Below are 17,861 nucleotides of genomic sequence, written 5' to 3'. Positions count from 1 at the left end.
TTCCAGCCACTTCCCCACCCAGGACAGCTGATGATGCCATGGGCAGATGAAGGAGGAAACGAGAGCCAGGCTGATTGGTGATCTGTTGCCGCTAATGCTGTTCATCCCATGTACCTGTTTCAATCTTACTAAGCTCCCCATTCCAGTCTTACACTGGCCCTCATTCCCATCCCCTCCTATCTCCCTGGCTCATCTCTCCATGCTCCAACTCAGCACCTTGGTCTCTCCTCTAGTGTCTCCCCCTCCAACTCCGCACATTGTGGGTAGCAACCACACACCCAGATCAGGTAGCATAGTCAACACATGAAAGCCCTTTCTGATCGCTGATCGGGCTCAAGGGCAAAATACCACCTAGGGTTTTTTCTCCTTTCCTTAGTCCAATAACTTAATTAACATCTTAATTAACATCTTAATTCTACTTATTAATATTAGTTATTTTGTATGAACACAGTAAGAGATAACATTAAGATTGTATGGTGGCTCTCCTGGGCACATCTCACTATAGATCTCAGACTACAGTACTCAGGCCAGATTAATCTTTCCTAACCCTATATGGGTCCTAATCTAGTTGTTACTTTTTGGATCATGACAGAATTTGTCCATGACCATGCTCTTAACTTATAGTTAAGTATTATGGCGCTTTGGCCTGGCCCATTTCGATGCCAGGATAGCTCACAGCTTGCCCTGTGTCCATCCAGTCCCTTGTCAGGACCCTGCTTTTAGGGTGCTAGGAAGTAAGGGCAACTGAGGCTTAAGTCGAGAAAACAGATGCCCAGGAGTGAATATCATTTGAAGTCAATTAACTCCCAAGTTACAAAAGCATAGCATTAACTATCTTCTTGTGTCTACACAAAAAGGACATTGCTCTGAATTAACTATGCAAAGGGCTTAAGAGAAGAGTCTGATTGAGATAAAGGTGACTGACTGGTTGGGGAAGTAGAGCACAAAGAAAGAGGTTATAAATAAACACAGAGGAATGTGAGCACTGTGATAGGAGTAACCCAATAAACCTAAGCTCCCTGTGGCAAGGCAGAAAGAAATCCTACACAAAAAAAAATTGTTTCATACCCCCCCCCAGGCAAGTGACCTCAGAGGGCTACATATTAAACAATCAAGATATATTCACCACATTTTCAGGAGCCAGGGTGAAATTCCATCTAATGAACTCATAGGTAGTCCGAAATTTGTTCTCAAAAAGCTATCTCTTGACCCAGGACTGTGACTCAAGGGGTTGAATACATGTCTAGCATGTGCAGGGCCCTGAGTTTGTTCCCAGGTACCACAACTGTTCCTGACCCCTGACCACAGGACAATTAGGTGACCCTGGTAGCCTTTCAAGCATAACTGGACCCAAGTCTCACTGGGTGTGTCCCTATAAATAATATAAATCCAGAAAGTTGTCAATCCCTTTTCTCCTTACTTCCATACCTTCATCTAATTACTACCAGCTTCCACAAATCCCTGCCAGCCACCACCCCATCCTATCCCTTACCTGTAATTGCCAAGGTAGACTCCATCGGGATTGAGCATTGGTGCAATCTTGAAGACCAAGTATTCCCGTAGCACACGGGCAACAGGGTGCTGACTTATGAGGAAGTCAATGATCCCTAGAAAAGAGAAGCGTCTGTGTTAGCCTAAAAGTGTTTGGACAGAGAAGAAATCAGTTTTCCTGTTTGAAAGGCAGAAAGAACTCAATAGGTGATTTGAGGGGTGAGGATTAGGCGAAAGGTGATATGAGAGGTGGGGGGTTGGGTGAAGGATATACCATCAATCACTGTAGGCATGTGGCTTGGTATCATACATCACCAGTGAATTTTTCCATTTCCAAGAGACAGCTCAAGTCACTATATTGAAGGCTCTGAACAGAAGAGACAGTATTTCTTGCTCATGGGCACAAGGAGGCTCAAAAGAAAAAGAGAGAGAGAGAGAGAGAGATAACATTTGAGCTGTGCTTTGGAGCATCAGCTCAGTTTAGACAGCCAGAGATAGGGGAGAGGTGAGAACACTGAACAATAAACAGAGTCTCACTATGAGCACAGTGCAAGCTAAGAGTTGACACGAGGCTGGAGAAATGTGAAGTCAGGGGCCTTTGAATTTGAATCTGCATGTTGCTGCTGAGTCAAGAGGGAAGCGAAGGGAAGAAGGGACTTGGAAAAGTCTTAGGATGAGGGAAGTTTTCTCCAGTGCTCCCCAGCTCTGCTCCTTTCCCTCAGTAAGGGTCCTCTGTGCCGGCATCCTCTGTGTTTCTCACTGGCACCCACACCACCTCCATTCCAGATCACTGGATTTAGAAAAGCTAAAGTCTTTATGTGTCTCTTCATGAGTCTCTTCCCCTTTTTAGGCTCTGTCTACTAGGCTCCCTGAATCTAGAAAATCTGTTCCCATCTTCATCCTCCAGCTGCTTTTCTATCACATCAAGCCTGGGCAGCACCAATGATCCCTGCCTGGGGAGAGCTACTCGCTCTGACATGTCTCCCAACATGCTGGTCTGACACAACCACTCTACTTGCTGTCCTTCTGGTGTCCTTCTGTCCTTCTGGTACTGGCCTATGTGTCGCTGCAGGAGATGTGAAACAACACTGACTTCTTCCCACCAATGTGTCTCAACTTCCTCATCAGAGGTCAAAAGGAAAAGGCAAGATGGTACCTGAAACCTTCCATGAAATGACTGCCATGGGGGTGGAGACGGGACAGTACCCTCCCCCAGTGCAAAGAGGAACTTTGTTCCTGCTGACCAGAGCAGGAAACACAAGAAGAAAGCCGCCTTTGAACTGGACCTTGAACAGTGAGCAGTTCTAACAGACCTCCTGAGGAAGGCAGCTGGTATCTACGCACAACCCCATGCCCAGCGGCAGGCACTTAGCACCTGGGATGATGAATGGACCCGGAGCACATTCCAAAGCTGCCGTGACCAGAGAGGGCAGCTCGGCTTTGCATCAGGCCAGGGCCGGAAATCCATGGGCAGCTGAAAACCAGTTGGACATCACTGACATCTCGGCCCACATGGTGGCTGAGGACCAGATGCCCTGATTCATTTGTGGATCCTCATATGAAAGCTGCAGTTTGCCAGTAAACAGGCGGGCTAATGATGCCAGGCACCCTTGTTAGGGGCTAATAATTGCTTAATCTGTCCACTAATTGACCCCGGCTCCCAGGGCAGCCCTCCATCAAGGAGCCAGCCTGTGCTCAGGGGCCTGGCCATGCAACTTTGGAGAAGAGCTTCTGGAAATGGACCAGCTCATTGGGATCCATCCTCCTTCACAGATGAGCAGATTAATTGGGCTGCCAATTAGGCAGCTAATAAAAGCATGAGAGAAAACCAAGGCTGGCCAGAGGCTGCAGCCACCCAGCACTCACACTCCCAGAGTGAGTGTAGGCCCAGCACAGGGAGGCCTCATATGTGCCTCTTGGTTAGAGGTCAGATGGAGCTCAGCAGGAACAACTTCCGTAGATGAGGATTTGGGGGAGAGCTTTCATTTTCCTTATGCTGGGTGGGGTGAAGTGGGTGGCAAAGGGAGAGGAGTGAATTTGAGAAGAGATGCTGGAAAAAGTGAAAGCGGAGAGGAAGCACAGACCACATTCCAGGCCACATCTCAAAGCACTGCATGGCTGAAGAGGCGGAAAGGGTGTGGATTTGGCGACTGGCTGCAGAGCCTGAATGGTTGTTCAGTAGAGGAGTTGTGCCTCTCTCTGATCAGCTTCCCCACCTCAGAAGAGGATAAGAATGCCTCATGCTGGAGGCAGTAGTGTTACTGGGGATAGCACCTGAAGAAACTGAATGTGCTATATAACAAATTTATTTGGATCAACAGTTGAGAGGCAACACAGAGAGGAAGAAAAAATAGATTTTTTGGAAATAGGAATCTGGGCAGTGGAGTTCATAAATGATAGTATTTGGGGACAAGGATACTGATGTGGAAGTGCCAATAAAGTGGTAAACAAACAGGTGAGGGAGCCTGGGTCTCAGTTTGGTCTTGGGACTGAGTGGCGGGGAGAAAACCTCTGTGCTCACTCTCAGAAAGATCAGAAGAGAGGATGCAGTCCTCTCCTAGACCGTTCCACTCGACATTCTGTGACTCTTGTTTTAGTCCTCTGGCCTGAAGTAGATGAATCCTCCTTTGCCAAGTGGGCAGAGTGATCCCCCACCTGCTGGACACAAAATCAACCCCCTTAGAATCGCCCATCCCTTCAGTTTTAGTTAGCTAAGTCCTTTCTCTCAAGCTGACTTAAAAGAGATGGAAGAAGGCAGGTAAGTAGAAAGGCTGCAAGCCCTGGAGGAGAAGAAAAAGAGCTCAAGGGCTTCAGATGAAAGCTGGATGCAGAGACTAAGATGAAGCACCTCAGACTGACCACACTGAGCACTGGTGAGGGCAGGGCACACAGCAGTGGTTTATTAAATGCCCACATGGAGATTGGTCCCAGGAATATATTCAACCTTGATAAAGCATAGGCTCCTTGAACTGATAGTCACTCTGTGTACATGCAGTCCCAGACTTGGGCTGGCCATAAGGTTGGCGTTTATTTCCAGATGAAGACGTTCCTGTTCAGAGAGGAGCAAGTGAAGAAGGCACCTTCCCTGGCTCTGGCTCTGTTAGAAAAGGCTGTAATGGGAATAGTATGGGAGCCTGGAGCATTCCTAGGGGATTTCAGGGTCATTCTGGGGAAGAAAGGGTCATGGAAATAGTGACTTAGGGATTGGTTAGAATGAGCTCCATAGGGACAGCAGGGAGGGCATTTACCTGGCATGCAGCATCCCATATGGTTCCCTGAGCACTGTCAGGAGTAATTCCTGAGCACAGAGCCAGAAGTTACCCCTGAAAATCACAAGGTGTGACCCAAAAAGCAGAAGAAGAAGAAGAAGAAGAAGAAGAAGAAGAAGAAGAAGAAGAAGAAGAAGAAGAAGAAGAAGAAGAAGAAGAAGAAAGAAGAAGAAGAAGAAGAAGAAGAAGAAGAAGAAGAAGAAGAAGAAGAAGAAGAAGTAGTAGTAGTAACAGCAGCAGCAGCAGCAGCAGCAGCTCCTTAAAGGAGTCTCTGGGGAAGATGTTCCAGGCTATAATGTCTTACATAAAGGCTAAAGGCTTGGGGCTTAATCACAGACTTCTGTTTAGTAACAGACACTTGTTCAGAGGCAAAGTCTTGTAGTTCAAAGTACAGACTCTGAAGCAGGACTTCGTGGGTTTGACTAGCTCTGTGGCTTTAATCTCCCAGTTCCCCAGTTTCCTCCTCCATTAAGGAAAGAGTAAGAATAATTACCTTCTAAATATTGTGGGGCCTTTACTGAATTAATACATGCAAAGAGTCTCTGCCCCCGCGCCTGGGTGTCCCTTCCCGGAGTCCCTTGGAGGGGAGCGGGTTGAGCTTTCCTCCCCGCCCCGACCAGGGCTACGGCAGCCGAAGACCTCCAGGACCAGCCACCACCATGCTGAGACCACTCTCCGCACACATGAAGGTACTGGCAGAGGGAATAAGCCACGCGGGTTCCGGGGCCGAGACCTCCAAGCCTACTCGAATTGGAGTCGAGCATCTTCCACCCAGATCCTCCAAATTCCAGTAGGCGGGGGTCACACCCACCACCTGGCCCCCTGGCGCCGTGTAATCCCATCAGCGGCCGCGACATCTTAACAGAACTTTTTTTTATGACATCTTATTGTCTTATTCCTACTTTGGACAAACCTGCAGGCTATCGAATGTAGCCTGCCCACAGGGCAGAGTCTGGCAAACTCCCCGTGGCGTACCAAATATGCCAAATACCAGTAACAATGATGGGTCTCATTCTCCTAAATAGTCTTGAATATAATTTCAGGGCAAGGATGAAAGAGACGTTACTGGGGCCTGCTCGAGGCAATCGACGAATAACAGGATGATGAAATGAAATGAATGAAATGAAAGAGTCAGGCTGGGTTGTGTGTGGGGGTAGGAGTGGGGGGATGGGGCACGCATACATGTGCATGCTCACACACATACATGCATGATCACTGCTCAGTTGGGTTTGTCTGAAGCTGTCAGGGGAGAGGATGTCTAGAAAAAAATAGGGAGAAGCCCCACTAGTGAGGAGCAGGAAGACCCGAGGAGCCATTATGGAATCCAGGGAGCTGGACAGATGGAAGCTCCCATGGCTACAGCATAGGATGTGGTCTGGGGGTTGGTATTTTTAATGAAAATTCAGCGTAGGAGCACCAAGGGGGCAGGGAGAGGCTTACATCTGCACCACTGTTTTCTGTGCTCAGCTCAGTGCTGGGCACAGGGAAAGTCCTGAAAAGACATGTAAAATGAAGGAATAAAGGTATGCCAGGCAGAGAGAAGCAAGGTCAGCATGCACTGGGGCCTCCATGGGATTCAGATCAAGTACTACTAGCTTTGAAGTAGTGCTCTTTCCCAGAAGGCAAGAGGGGAAGAGTGAGGAGTCTAATTGCTTGTGATTTGCAGAATGACTTACATACATGCCTGTGTGATGATCTCCCTTGAGAATTCGGTATAAGCTTTATCTCTGCTATTCTTTACCAATTATACTATAGTGATGTGATCCCAGGCTGTACGCAAGAAAGTTAAGGGTTTCTGAAGCTCCCAAAGCATGGGACACACAATAGAAGTCACTCTAGACCCTCCTCTGGCCTGGTGCTAGGTCCTATTCTGCTCTCCACTAGGTGTAAGAACCCCCAATTCTAACTCTCACAAGAAGTCTGGCCCAGATATTCAAATCTACACACTCATCCTCAGAACCCTGTCCATTTCACAGAAAAAAAGACAGACACTTGGAGAGGTAAAAGCTCCCATCACTCAGTCTATTAGTGGATTTCAGTGTTATGCTTACAATGAAGCTTGTTGGGATAAAGAGCTCTCTTGATAGAAGAGAAGAAAAGGTGAGGTGATTGAAGTGGGAACAAAAGCAAAGAGAAGAATGAAGGGAGGAAAGGCAAAGTTTACCACTTCACTTCACTGAAAAAGATGATCTGGTTATGCTCCGTCTAGGAGATTCTGGTGCTAGTGAGAGGTTGGTAGGGGTGTGTGTGTGTGTGTGTGTGTGTGTGTGTGTGTGTGTGTGTGTATACTGGGTGAGTATACCAGGTGAGTATATGTGTGTTTTTATATAAGTACCAAGTATATATGAGTACATATGAGTTTGTATGCTTGTGCATGGGGTACTTATGTGTGATGCATAAGTTGTGTGTTCATGTGTAAGTATACATGGATATATATGTGAATGTAAGTGCACTGGGTGTATGTTTATGTGTAAATGCATAGGTGTGTGTGTTTGAGAGAGTGTGGGTATGTTTGTCTGTATGCATGCATGAACTATGTGTGTATACATTTTTATGTGTATGATATATGGATTTCTCTGTGTGAGGACATGTGTTTTTTATGTGCTTATGTGTATGAGTGTAGGTGTGTGTATGTTCTCCCTCTTCTCTTACTCCCACAGGATGACCCAGAGTCTCAGCTCCCTCAGGGAAGGCCAGTTCTGTCCCCACAGCTTAGGCCCTGGTGAGGACCTGGGAATCTAGCAGCAGGGCGCATGGAACCTTCCAAGCAGCTCCTTGGGACTCCTATCCCTGCCCCCATTATGTAGAAAGTAGAAAATCTGAGAGTTGACAGGTTGGCAAAGACCCCCTCCCCCTAAACAGAGGTGAAAGTAGGATTCCTACTCAGATCTGTCTACATCCTAAGGCACAGCACTGCCTTGTCCCCTCCAGAGGTGGCATGTCTTGACCCTGGAGCATTTATCCCATAGGAGTTGGTTTGATTAATACTGCATGTGGAGCTGCATTCAGAACTCAGCTGCGTGTGTAGTCTCAACAGCCCCAGGAGGCTCCGATGGAGAGCATTTTCAGGACCGGGAGCAGGAATCCTGAGGCTGAGTATGGTCAACTTTTTGAGCTGCAGTGGTTTCCAGAGAACAGAGCAGTGGGGTGTCAGTTCTGGGGAAGGAAGGAGCATGCAGTATAGAGTCACACACCCAGATTTGGGTCTGCAGTAAGGATTTAGGAACCCACGCTCAACACACTTCCTACACCCCTAGTGACACTGACTTGGTACTTTGTGCATCTCAGACCCCAACCTGGATTCTTTGGGATATTAACTCATTTAATCTTCGTGACAACCTCAAATGGCAGGATTCCTATGACTATTTCCCTCTTAGACAAAGGAACTGAGGCGCAGCAAGGTTCAGGAACATCCTCTGAGTTTACCAGGGGTCAGTAGAGGAGCTTAGATCACATAGGAGTCCCTGGGAGTCCAGCTTTAGAGCCCATCTGTTCCAGACCACTGTGGAAGTTCTCAGGCTCTCATAAGCTAGTCCTCAAGGAGGTAAAACCAGGCTTGAGAGTGGATGGGGAGGGGCAGGGGTGACTGACAGTCAACTGCCCCACCACCAAGCAATCTGAAGGAGACCAAAGTCTAATTCCCTTTCACACTGCCCCTTTCTGAGCTCTGTGGTGGCCTGACTTTGCTCTATTCCCAGCAGCAGGTGCTTCAGCAGCTCGGCAGAGAAAACTGTGGTCCCAGCCAGATGGGGACGTCCAGGCCCCACATGTCTGTTCTCAAGGTCACTGAGCCAGTTAATGGGGAAGAGTTAACAGAACCAAATGCATCTGAACCGTTGTCTTTCCAGACCTCAGATCCTGCCTGTATCAACAGAAAAAGGTGGGTTATGGAGGGAATAGGTATAGAAAATCCAGCTGGCTCTGTGAGGCTGTGATTTGGGCCATCCCAGTGGCTGAGAAGGCTTTGGGAAAGACTTGTACTTAGTCCATCCTGGGTAACATGGGGCAATGATGCCCATCTTAAAGGGTCCTAGGAAGGAGTTACAGATGCAGAAAACAGGATTGCGGGCTGGGGATTGCAGAGCCACAGTTGCCACAAATCAGCTGTGTGACCTTGAATAGACCTTCAACCACCACATCCTCATCTGTGAGATAAACGCCACTTACTGGGGCGTAGCCAGAGTTCCCTCTTGTTGCAAGCATGAGGCTTTTCCCATACCTGAGTGGGGCAAATTAGCATGTGCAGGATTAGGAATTAGCCAGATCAGATGCAAAGCCCTTTTCTGCTTTCTGCTGGCCATGAGACTTTGAGGTCCCTCTCACTAAACCCAGATTTTGCATCCCAGTGCCTGTGTCACGTTGGAACTTCATATCAACCCCACAAGATGATCGAGATAATCCCAATTTTGTAGACATGGAAAATGTCACTCAAAAATCCAGTCAGAGGGGCTGGAGTGATAGCACAGTAGGTAGGGCATTTGCCTTGCACGCAGCCAACCTGGGTTCGATTCCCAGCACCCCATATGGTCCCCTAGTACTGCCAGGAGTAATTACTGAGTACAGAGCCAGGAGTAACCCCTGTGCATTGCCAGGTGTGACCCAAAAAGGAAAAAAAAACCAGCCAGAGATTTCAAATAGCTCAAGGTTTAAAGAGAGGAGAAAAAACAGAAATTGAATATTTAACAAGTCAAGGCAATAAAGATGGCTATTGGATTGCTCACAATGTGGCACAGAACAGAGCCAGAGGGAGTAGACCAAGAGCCTAACAGAGGTTCTTGGAATAAATTCTGGAAGATGTAGTTGCATGCCAGGTGACAAGGAATGGGCTAAGAACCCTCTAGGAAGAGGAGCAGAAAATGCAAAGTTCAGTGTAGAACCAAGTGTCGCCTCAGAAATTAAGTTGTGAGGCCAAGGACAGATAACTGGCAAGAACTAGATCTTTGAGGGTTGCTAGTGTGGTGCCAAAGTGTTTGGAGGTTTTTTTTTTGCTTTTGTTTTTGTTTTGTTTTTGTTTTTGAGAAGGTAGTAGTGAGGAGGCATTAAAAGGCTCTGCCACAGCAAAAACATTGACTGAAAGAGACTATGGAGTCAAACATCTCCATGACTGCTAGATTCTTTTTCGGAAGTGTGGGGTTAACACATGGAAAGCCCTCGAGATGGTCTTGGTGTCTCCATCTCCGTGCCTTGGGTCTCATCTGAAAACAGGATGGTGGTGACCCCATCCTTTGACTATTGTTACAAAGGAGACAAGCACTAGGGTTTGACTCCTGAGATGAAGGTATTGATGGCAAGGCTACTCACTCTCATTTTGTAAATAAGGGCAAAATTGTTGCATCCAATCAGCTGAGAGAACAGATTTGTTGCCAAGTTTAGTAACTGACAGATGGTTGCAAGTAAAGGGGTTGGTGAAACCAGGAGGGACCTAGGAGAGGTTGTTGCAAGGACAGTGTTGGGGAGGGGAAGCTGGAACTGAGAATTCTTTCAGAAGTGAGAAGACTAAGCTAAGGTGGCTGGAGCCAATCCTGCCCTTTAAGAGTATTGTGAAATATAAAATAACACAGTATGATTAACACCCAAGGACAGTAGAGACAAGGGCCAGGAGAATTGGTCCATGGTTGGAAGCCTGCCTCAAGTGCTGGGGGAGAAGGCAGTTGGGATAGAGAAGGGATCACTAAATCAATGATGGTTAAGAGATTGCTTGGGATGAGAGATGTGTGCTGAAAGTGGGTAAAGGACCAAACATTATGGCCTCTCAGTATCTATATTGCAAACCATAATTCCACAAAATAGAGAGAGAGAGAGAGAGAGAGTAAGAAGGAAACTGCCTGTCATAGAAGCAGGAGTTGGGGTGGAGTGGGGATTGAGGACATTGGTGGTGGGAAAGCTACACTGGTGGAGGGGTGGGTGTTCGATCATTGTATGGCTGAAACTCAATCATGAAAGCTTTGTAACTGTATCTCATGGTGATTCAATAAAAAGGTTTTTTTTAAAGAACAGTTTTTCTTTGGACAATCCTATCCTCTGTGAAGTACAACCTTCTGCTTGGAAAGAGAGCAAGCAGCTGTGTCTCATCATCACAAGGAAGTCACAAGCAATGGAGCACAGAAGCCCACGTTTATTAGCCTAGTGTCTTGTCATTTACAAAGCAGGTTACTGGCCTCATCTTCTCTGGTTCTCTTGGGATAGTAAGAGACATAAGTGCTACTGCATTCCTGGCAGGGACTTGGACAGGGTGCCAGCTTCCTAAGAGCCTTCCTAGAGAAGAATTATTAGCCTACTCTAGCTTTTTGAGGAAACTGAAGTTGTGTTGCTAGGAAGTGGTGGAGTCAATATATGATCCTAAAATAGTCTAATGGCAATTCCCCTGGTATATTCTAGACAGCATGTTGCCTCCCTCAAACTATTTAACCTCCATGGGTTTTTTTTTTCCTATCTTGTTAACCTCATGGTCATGGCAAGATTAAAATGAGATAAATTGCTTCTCCAAAATTCAGTTTCCTCAAGGGGAAAAATATGGTTAACAGTTATTCCTATGACGTGGAAAAATTAGCATAATTAAAATAAATCAAATGAACTAAATTAATAAAAAACAAATAAAATAAAATATGTGGAAGACTTAGAAACTTAGAACAGTGACCCGCACATAAGTAGTCCCATGTATTTTATATGGAATACACTCAGCAGATGGCAAAAATGCAAAGTGTCTTGGCAAGGATGTGTGTTGCTGGTGGTATAAAGTTGTATATTTTGGAAGGACAGTTGAAGATACATATCTATACTATGACCCAGAAATTTTGTGCCATAGTTGTATGCCCTAGAATAGTATTAGCCAATGTGACATGTATGAGAACATCTATAAGAATATTTGAATAAGAACTTTTTGTATGAAAAAAGCTGTAAAAGCTTGGTAGTCCGTTTAGAATGATATAAGTGTAAGTTGAGGAACAGAGAGACATGGAATTGAATTCATGTTCAAAGCAGAAGAACTATAAAGAATAGGTAATTTTCCAGCCTTACTTCCCAAGTTAAATACCCTTTTGAGGGGTACATTTTTATTGAATCACGGTGAGAGAGACCCTTAAAAAGCTTTCCATGTTAGATTTCAATTCTATAGTGCTCCAACACCCATCTTTCCACCAGTGTACATTTTCCAACATCAGTGTCCCCAGGTTCCCTCCCATCATCCCCCACATCCACTCCTCTACCTGCTTCTATGACAGGCCCTTTTCTCCTCTCTCCCCACCCTTTTGGGCAATGGGGTTTACAATAGTTAAATACCCTTTATTAGCACACACATTGACGTAGGATCATATTTCTGATTATTGTAAAACACTAGTGATAATAAAATTAATTTAAGAAAGTAGATGTCCTCTGATCATCCAAGAGAACTTCAGTCAGCCCTACCTGTTCATTATCTTTCTGTTCTAACATAGAGATATATGTCCTAACATATAGCTAATAAGTAAGATAGACAATAAACCTTGCTTGAAATTAATAAAAATGAATTAGTGCATTTAATTAGATGAAGGGAGGGTAGAAATATAGGGTGTCCACAACTCACCTTGGCAAACAAAGGAAGAGGGTGTTTCTCCAGGGTGTACTCGCCCCGTGATAAATACTACCTTCTGCTCTGCCCCTTCTCGAAGGTTTTCTGTAAAAAAAATGAAAGTAGAAGAAATTTAGCCCAGGAGTTCGGCAAGAACTAAAAGTAGGTCGGGGGAGGTGCAGGGAGGGGTAGGTCTAGGGCCTCTCCATTGACTTCTTAAATCACTGGATTAGGTGCAGTCATCGTTGAATGATAGGTAAATTATGTCCCCAATTCCCTAATATTAAAAGAGTAAATTCCCATTCTTTAGTGCAACTGATTATGTTTCTATTACATTCACCTCAAAAGGTCACATGATTGAAGTCAAATTTTAGACCCACTGATTGTGACCATAGATAAACAATGCATCCTTTCTGAGCTTCAATTTGCTAATCTATAACATGCATAATTACTGCCTTGGGCTGTTGTCAAAATTAAACCAGTTTACATGTCACATAGAACACAGTAAAGGTTGAGTAAACATTGGAGTAAGAAAGTGCTTTATGCTAGTAATAGTAGCAGCTGCTATTTAATAAGCTCCTTTTATGTGAGTCCTACTATCATTATACATTATTTTTAGGTGATATAAAATATGCACAGTTAATACTTTACAGAGGTTAAAACTGACGTTTGGAGAAGTTTGAGAACTTGTTCAAGGTCACAAAGCTTAATAGACAGGTATATGCTGAGATTAGAAGTCAAGCCTTCATCTGGTCTTGTTGAAATATCAGGATTCAAGTTTCTTTCACCCTATGCAACTTTAAAAAATAGACAATGTATACAAAACAACTACTTTGAAACATTGGGCAAGAAGTTATACAAGATCAAACCATGCAAAGGGGAAGGAAAAGAAGTGTGCCCTATGGTTGTCAGAGCATTTTATCTGGAGACTGACTTCAGACCTAATAGCACAGAGCAATATCTGATTGAGGCCTGGCAGTCACACTGAGATTAGTGTTCAGACAGTTGGAAGCAGGGGTCAGAGAGATGATAGATAGGTTTAAGCACTTTTCTTACTGCAGCTGACCCCAGTTAGATTCCAGGCATCATATATGAACCCATTAGTACCACCCATAATTACCTGTGAGCACAGAGCCAGGAATAGCCTCTGATCACTGCCAGGTATGGTCCCCAGCCCAGCTCCACCTCCCTCCCACCCCCAAAAAATAAGTTAGAAGAGGATGGCAGCTGAGGAAAACAATACCAGTTCCAGAGAAGATGTAACTCTGTAGAGAGTTCCAGAAATCTGTAAGGGAGATTAGACTGTGTGAATCTTTCTTTGGTCCCAAGATGTGTATGCATAGGGCAAATCTCAACAACGTCATGAAAAAGTGGTTGGGGACCACCCAAGACAGTAGTCCTCATTGATGATTTAGTGAAGAATCCAGAAGGGTTATATCTCCATGATAAGGTTAAACCACTCTAGATTCATATAAGCAAAATTTTAAATAAATCTTAAATTGATCACACAAAAAGAAATTCCTACTCAGGTGATGAAAAACCCAAAATTTTTTTAAAGGAAGAAAAACTGCAAATAACCAACAACATGTGATTTGCCATATTCAGCATCCAGTACCAAACTAAACTACCACTGGATAGGAAAAGAAACAGGAAAATATGGTCTAAAACCAAGCCCAAGCTCACACTACCTCTGCATAAGTCTGACTTACATAATAAAATGAGCCATTGTGCCAAAACAGTACTAGATAAAAGCAGCAGACAAAAGTAACATTCCCAAAACAGAAAGGGCCAGAGGGGGCTCTTGAACTTTGGACAGAAGGACTCCCTGATTTAGGACAGATTAACGATCTCATGGAAAGTCAGAAATAAATATTGAGGGAGGTTGGATTGAAGGATTCCGTCTACCTTAGCAGATGAACTGACACAAAGGGGGCAACGAGAAACAATTAAACAGGCTTTCAGCTTTTGGAATGCTAGAGACAGGTCATTTTTAATGTGGTTTCTGACACCAACTATCGATGCACCAATGTCAGAGATTTAAAAAAAGAATGGTAAAACTATTCATCCTGCTTCGTAAGGTTTGGGACTTCACCAGGGTCTACTGGGGTGACCATTAGAAAAGCAAGGTCACTGCTTCCTTAACTCTGGGCTTTTGAAAAATCAGTAAGTAGGTAGTGGAGCTCAAGCATGCAAGAATTCATTCCTGCTCAGCTCCATGCTAGATACCCATAAGAACAAAAGAGTGAGTGAGAGAGAAAGCTCATCTTCTCTAAACAAGTTTGGTATAAAAGAGCTCTTTTAAACCCCCTTCTAAAAGGGGACAGAGAGATAGTACAGGGGTTATATGCCAGGTAACACATGGCTCCCCAAGCATTACTGGATGCATCTCCACTCTCCCGAGCACCACAGGGAATGTGTGTGTGTGTGTGTGTGTGTGTGTGTGTGTGTGTGTGTGTGTGCATGCACGAGCTTGTTATGCGTGTATATGTGTGTATGTTCATGCATGTGTGTGTGTGTGTGTGTGTGTAGGCCTGAGCATCATGGCCTTCTCTGGCCCCTGCATTAAACACAGTCCCAAATAGAGCCTTAATGAATGAATGAATGTTCATTCATTCAGGGTGTATAGTCAGCCCTGACTGTTTCCTGGGCAGAATAGACCTACCACCTCCCCCATGGTGAAACTGCACTTTTGATATCTTCCCCAGGATCCAGCATGGAAGAGGTAAATAATAATTGGCTTTTGGACAAATAAATTAGAAAATACTAAAATGGATTATGAAGAAACTGAGGCACATATTTTCTTATTTAATCTTCAGCACGTTCTGGTGATGGGCACAGCATTAACTGTGAGGAAATTCAAGTTCAGAGGGAAGGGACCAGCTCAAAGTCTCACAGCAAGCATCGGTAGAGTTGAGCTCAGCTTGTAGTCTGGTCCTGCTGTCCCTACCCTCTCTCCTCCTCGATCCACTAAGATTATAAAAAATGCGAAAGCAACCTCATTTCCATCCACAGTGTACACAGGAGAGTCAGCCTTCATCTATTATTGCTGGGCAAAGTAGAGCTAGTATCTTAGTATTTACATTGCTTTTTCACTTAAAAGACAAAAATATCAAAATGCCACCAAATCCTTTTAAGAAATACAGTCAAACACTGATCCCACCTATCCCAGCAGCACAGAAATGATGAATGACACTCCCACAGCCCTCTGTGAAGGCTACCTTTATGGATGTTTCCCCTGACCCCATATCAACTCAATTGCATTCAGCATTTCTGCTGACCACAGGGAAATGCAAAATGGGCATCCTATTTGCACACTAATTTTACTGAGCCCCTGCGTCTTCATAAAATGATAACGCGGGGCTAATAAAAATCAAGCATCTCGGGTGCTAATATAAGCAAATGTTGATGCAGGCAGGTAACAAATTGCTTTGTCATTTAGGAGGCCGTAAAAGAGCATTATAATCATCTTTAGGCAAAATGGATGGGTCGCCTTTGCTTAGCTTTTAGCTTTCATTTGCGAAATCAATTTAAGGTAATGTAGCAGCTCTGAGGTGGTGTGACATGAACGCCCCCACCCCCCTCCATCCCTGAGTCCCCAGACCCACACAAAGTCAATTAAACATATTCTTGGCGAGGCAGCAGGGCTGATGGGGAAGCATGCGTGAACAAAGCCAGGGAGGAACAGAAGCTGAACAATGAGACGGGAACAACCTGTAAAACGAAGCTGCTGAAGGTGACACCCAAGGACACAAAGGAGGTTCCATCCTCAAGTGCAACAGGGAGGCCACTGCAGCCTTCCCAGTGAATAGGAGGGGTGAAGTCAGATGTGCTTTGTGTAGTACACACACACACACACACACACACACACACACACACACCCCTTTGTCATTATACCCTTCCATTATACACTATTTCCTTATTCATCAAATATTTATTAAATATTGATTAGGTGGCCAGGCACTGGCTATTATTATCTCCATTTTATCAAAAACCATACAAAGAGTATGTAGTGTTATGCCCTTGTCCTCACAGCTCATGACTGGTATCACCAGAGGTCCTGCCCAGGCAGGGTGACCTACAGTGAATTCCATGCTTCTCCTATGCCATTCTGTTTCTTGTGGAGAAGCACAAGCTATTGTAGTTATGGGAGCAATTAAGTAAAACTCATTTGACACTTACTCTGTGCACACACCTTCTCTGTGGGGCCTGGCTGAATTTTCACAGCAACGCAACAAAGTCCTCATCTTATCCCCATTTCATCAGTTAGAAGATGAAGGTCCAAGAAAATGGGATGTTTTGTCTAAGCTGTCTAAGTAGCAAATGTAGGAGGCAGTGTTAAACCTAGGTCTTTATGAATCTCAAATTTACTATCTTCATTTTTGGGTCAGATCCCCTGTTGGGGATTAGATAAGGGCCTTTGGTGGTTTTGAAAATGTACCCGTGGATTCTTTGTCAATTACATCCCTCCTGTGTAGGCTGGAGTTAAGTCTTCCTCTGGCAAATGGAACACCAGGGAAGTGATAGGCATCACTCTGGAGATTAGGTTATAAAGAAAAAACCTGGCTGCGCCTTGGAGCTTCCTCTCTGCCTTGGAGTCACTCCTCGGAGGGCATCTAGCTGCCCTGATATGAGAATGCTCCAGTGGCCTGTGGAGAGGTCCACCTGGTAAAGAGCAGGGTCATCAGACAACAGCCAAAGGAACCAAGCCCTGCTAGGTCCTGGAGGGCAGGTCCGAGGCCTGCCAGACAACTGCACCCCATGCCCACAGCTTATGACCCCCACATTCCTGACCCACAGAAATGGAGAGATGCTAAACATCTGTCTGTGGTTTTTTAGATGCTGAATTCTAGAGTAATGTTTGGGCTACAGTGATAAGTAATTATTCCCCCCAGAGATAATTACACCCCTCCCCCCCACCTAACCCCAGATCATAGAATTTAATAAACTTTGTGTCAAATCATCAAATCTGTTGACAATGAGATGGAGTTAAGCCATAACCTTGGGGGCGAGGTGGGGTGTGGGGTGGAGGGAGGAAGTGAGAGAGAGAGATTCAACTCAATGAATTTGGTCAAATAGCAGTGAATCTGTGGTTGGAAGGAATTCGAGAAGAGGCCCATAGTCCCAGGCACTGGCTCTTTGGGCTCTCTGGATAGAAATTCACACGGTCAGTTTTGCTCTCCTATCTCTGCTGACAGTCCTATAGCATTGCGAGGTGTCCTGTGAGCAAAGAACTGGAATCATGTGTGTGTATATGTGTGTGTGTGTGTGTGTGTGTGTGTGTGTGTGCGCGCACGCGCATGTATGTGTATGTGTTGGGGTGGGGAGCTTTCCAGAAGGTGAAAGAGATGTGCTTTTGCATTGAAGTCTTTTTCATTTCCTTAACTTCATGGTCCCTGAAGCCATCAGAAAGTCCAAAAACACTCCTTTAGCATTTTTTTTAAATACACCAGAAAGGTCATTTTCTCTGGGGCTCAAAGGAGTCCATACAACCAAGGGGCCAGAGAAAGAGCCCTAGAGACATTGGCTGTTGCTGTGAGATCTTGTCTTTCTAGGGT

The 17,861-nt window shown here is 45.0% G+C and overlaps 1 protein-coding gene across 1 annotated transcript in view; it reads right to left on the bottom strand.

The window, feature by feature from the left end:
- The window catches only part of AGBL4 (AGBL carboxypeptidase 4), a 1,380,022-nt gene that overhangs the window by 135,465 nt on the left and 1,226,696 nt on the right, over nt 1-17,861 (bottom strand). Inside the window, exons 7-8 of the mRNA XM_056122279.1 lie at nt 12,322-12,411; nt 1,493-1,607 (exon numbers count right to left, since the gene is read on the bottom strand). Coding sequence (XP_055978254.1) covers nt 1,493-1,607; nt 12,322-12,411 — 205 coding nt within the window. The remainder of the gene's footprint in view (nt 1-1,492; nt 1,608-12,321; nt 12,412-17,861) is intronic.

The sequence above is a fragment of the Sorex fumeus genome, unplaced genomic scaffold (genome assembly GCF_029834395.1).
Source record: "Sorex fumeus unplaced genomic scaffold, SorFum_2.1 ptg000045l, whole genome shotgun sequence".
Lineage (NCBI taxonomy): Eukaryota > Metazoa > Chordata > Mammalia > Eulipotyphla > Soricidae > Sorex > Sorex fumeus.
Note: the sequence above shows the minus strand (reverse complement) of the source record. Positions and strands in the feature narration are given on the sequence as shown.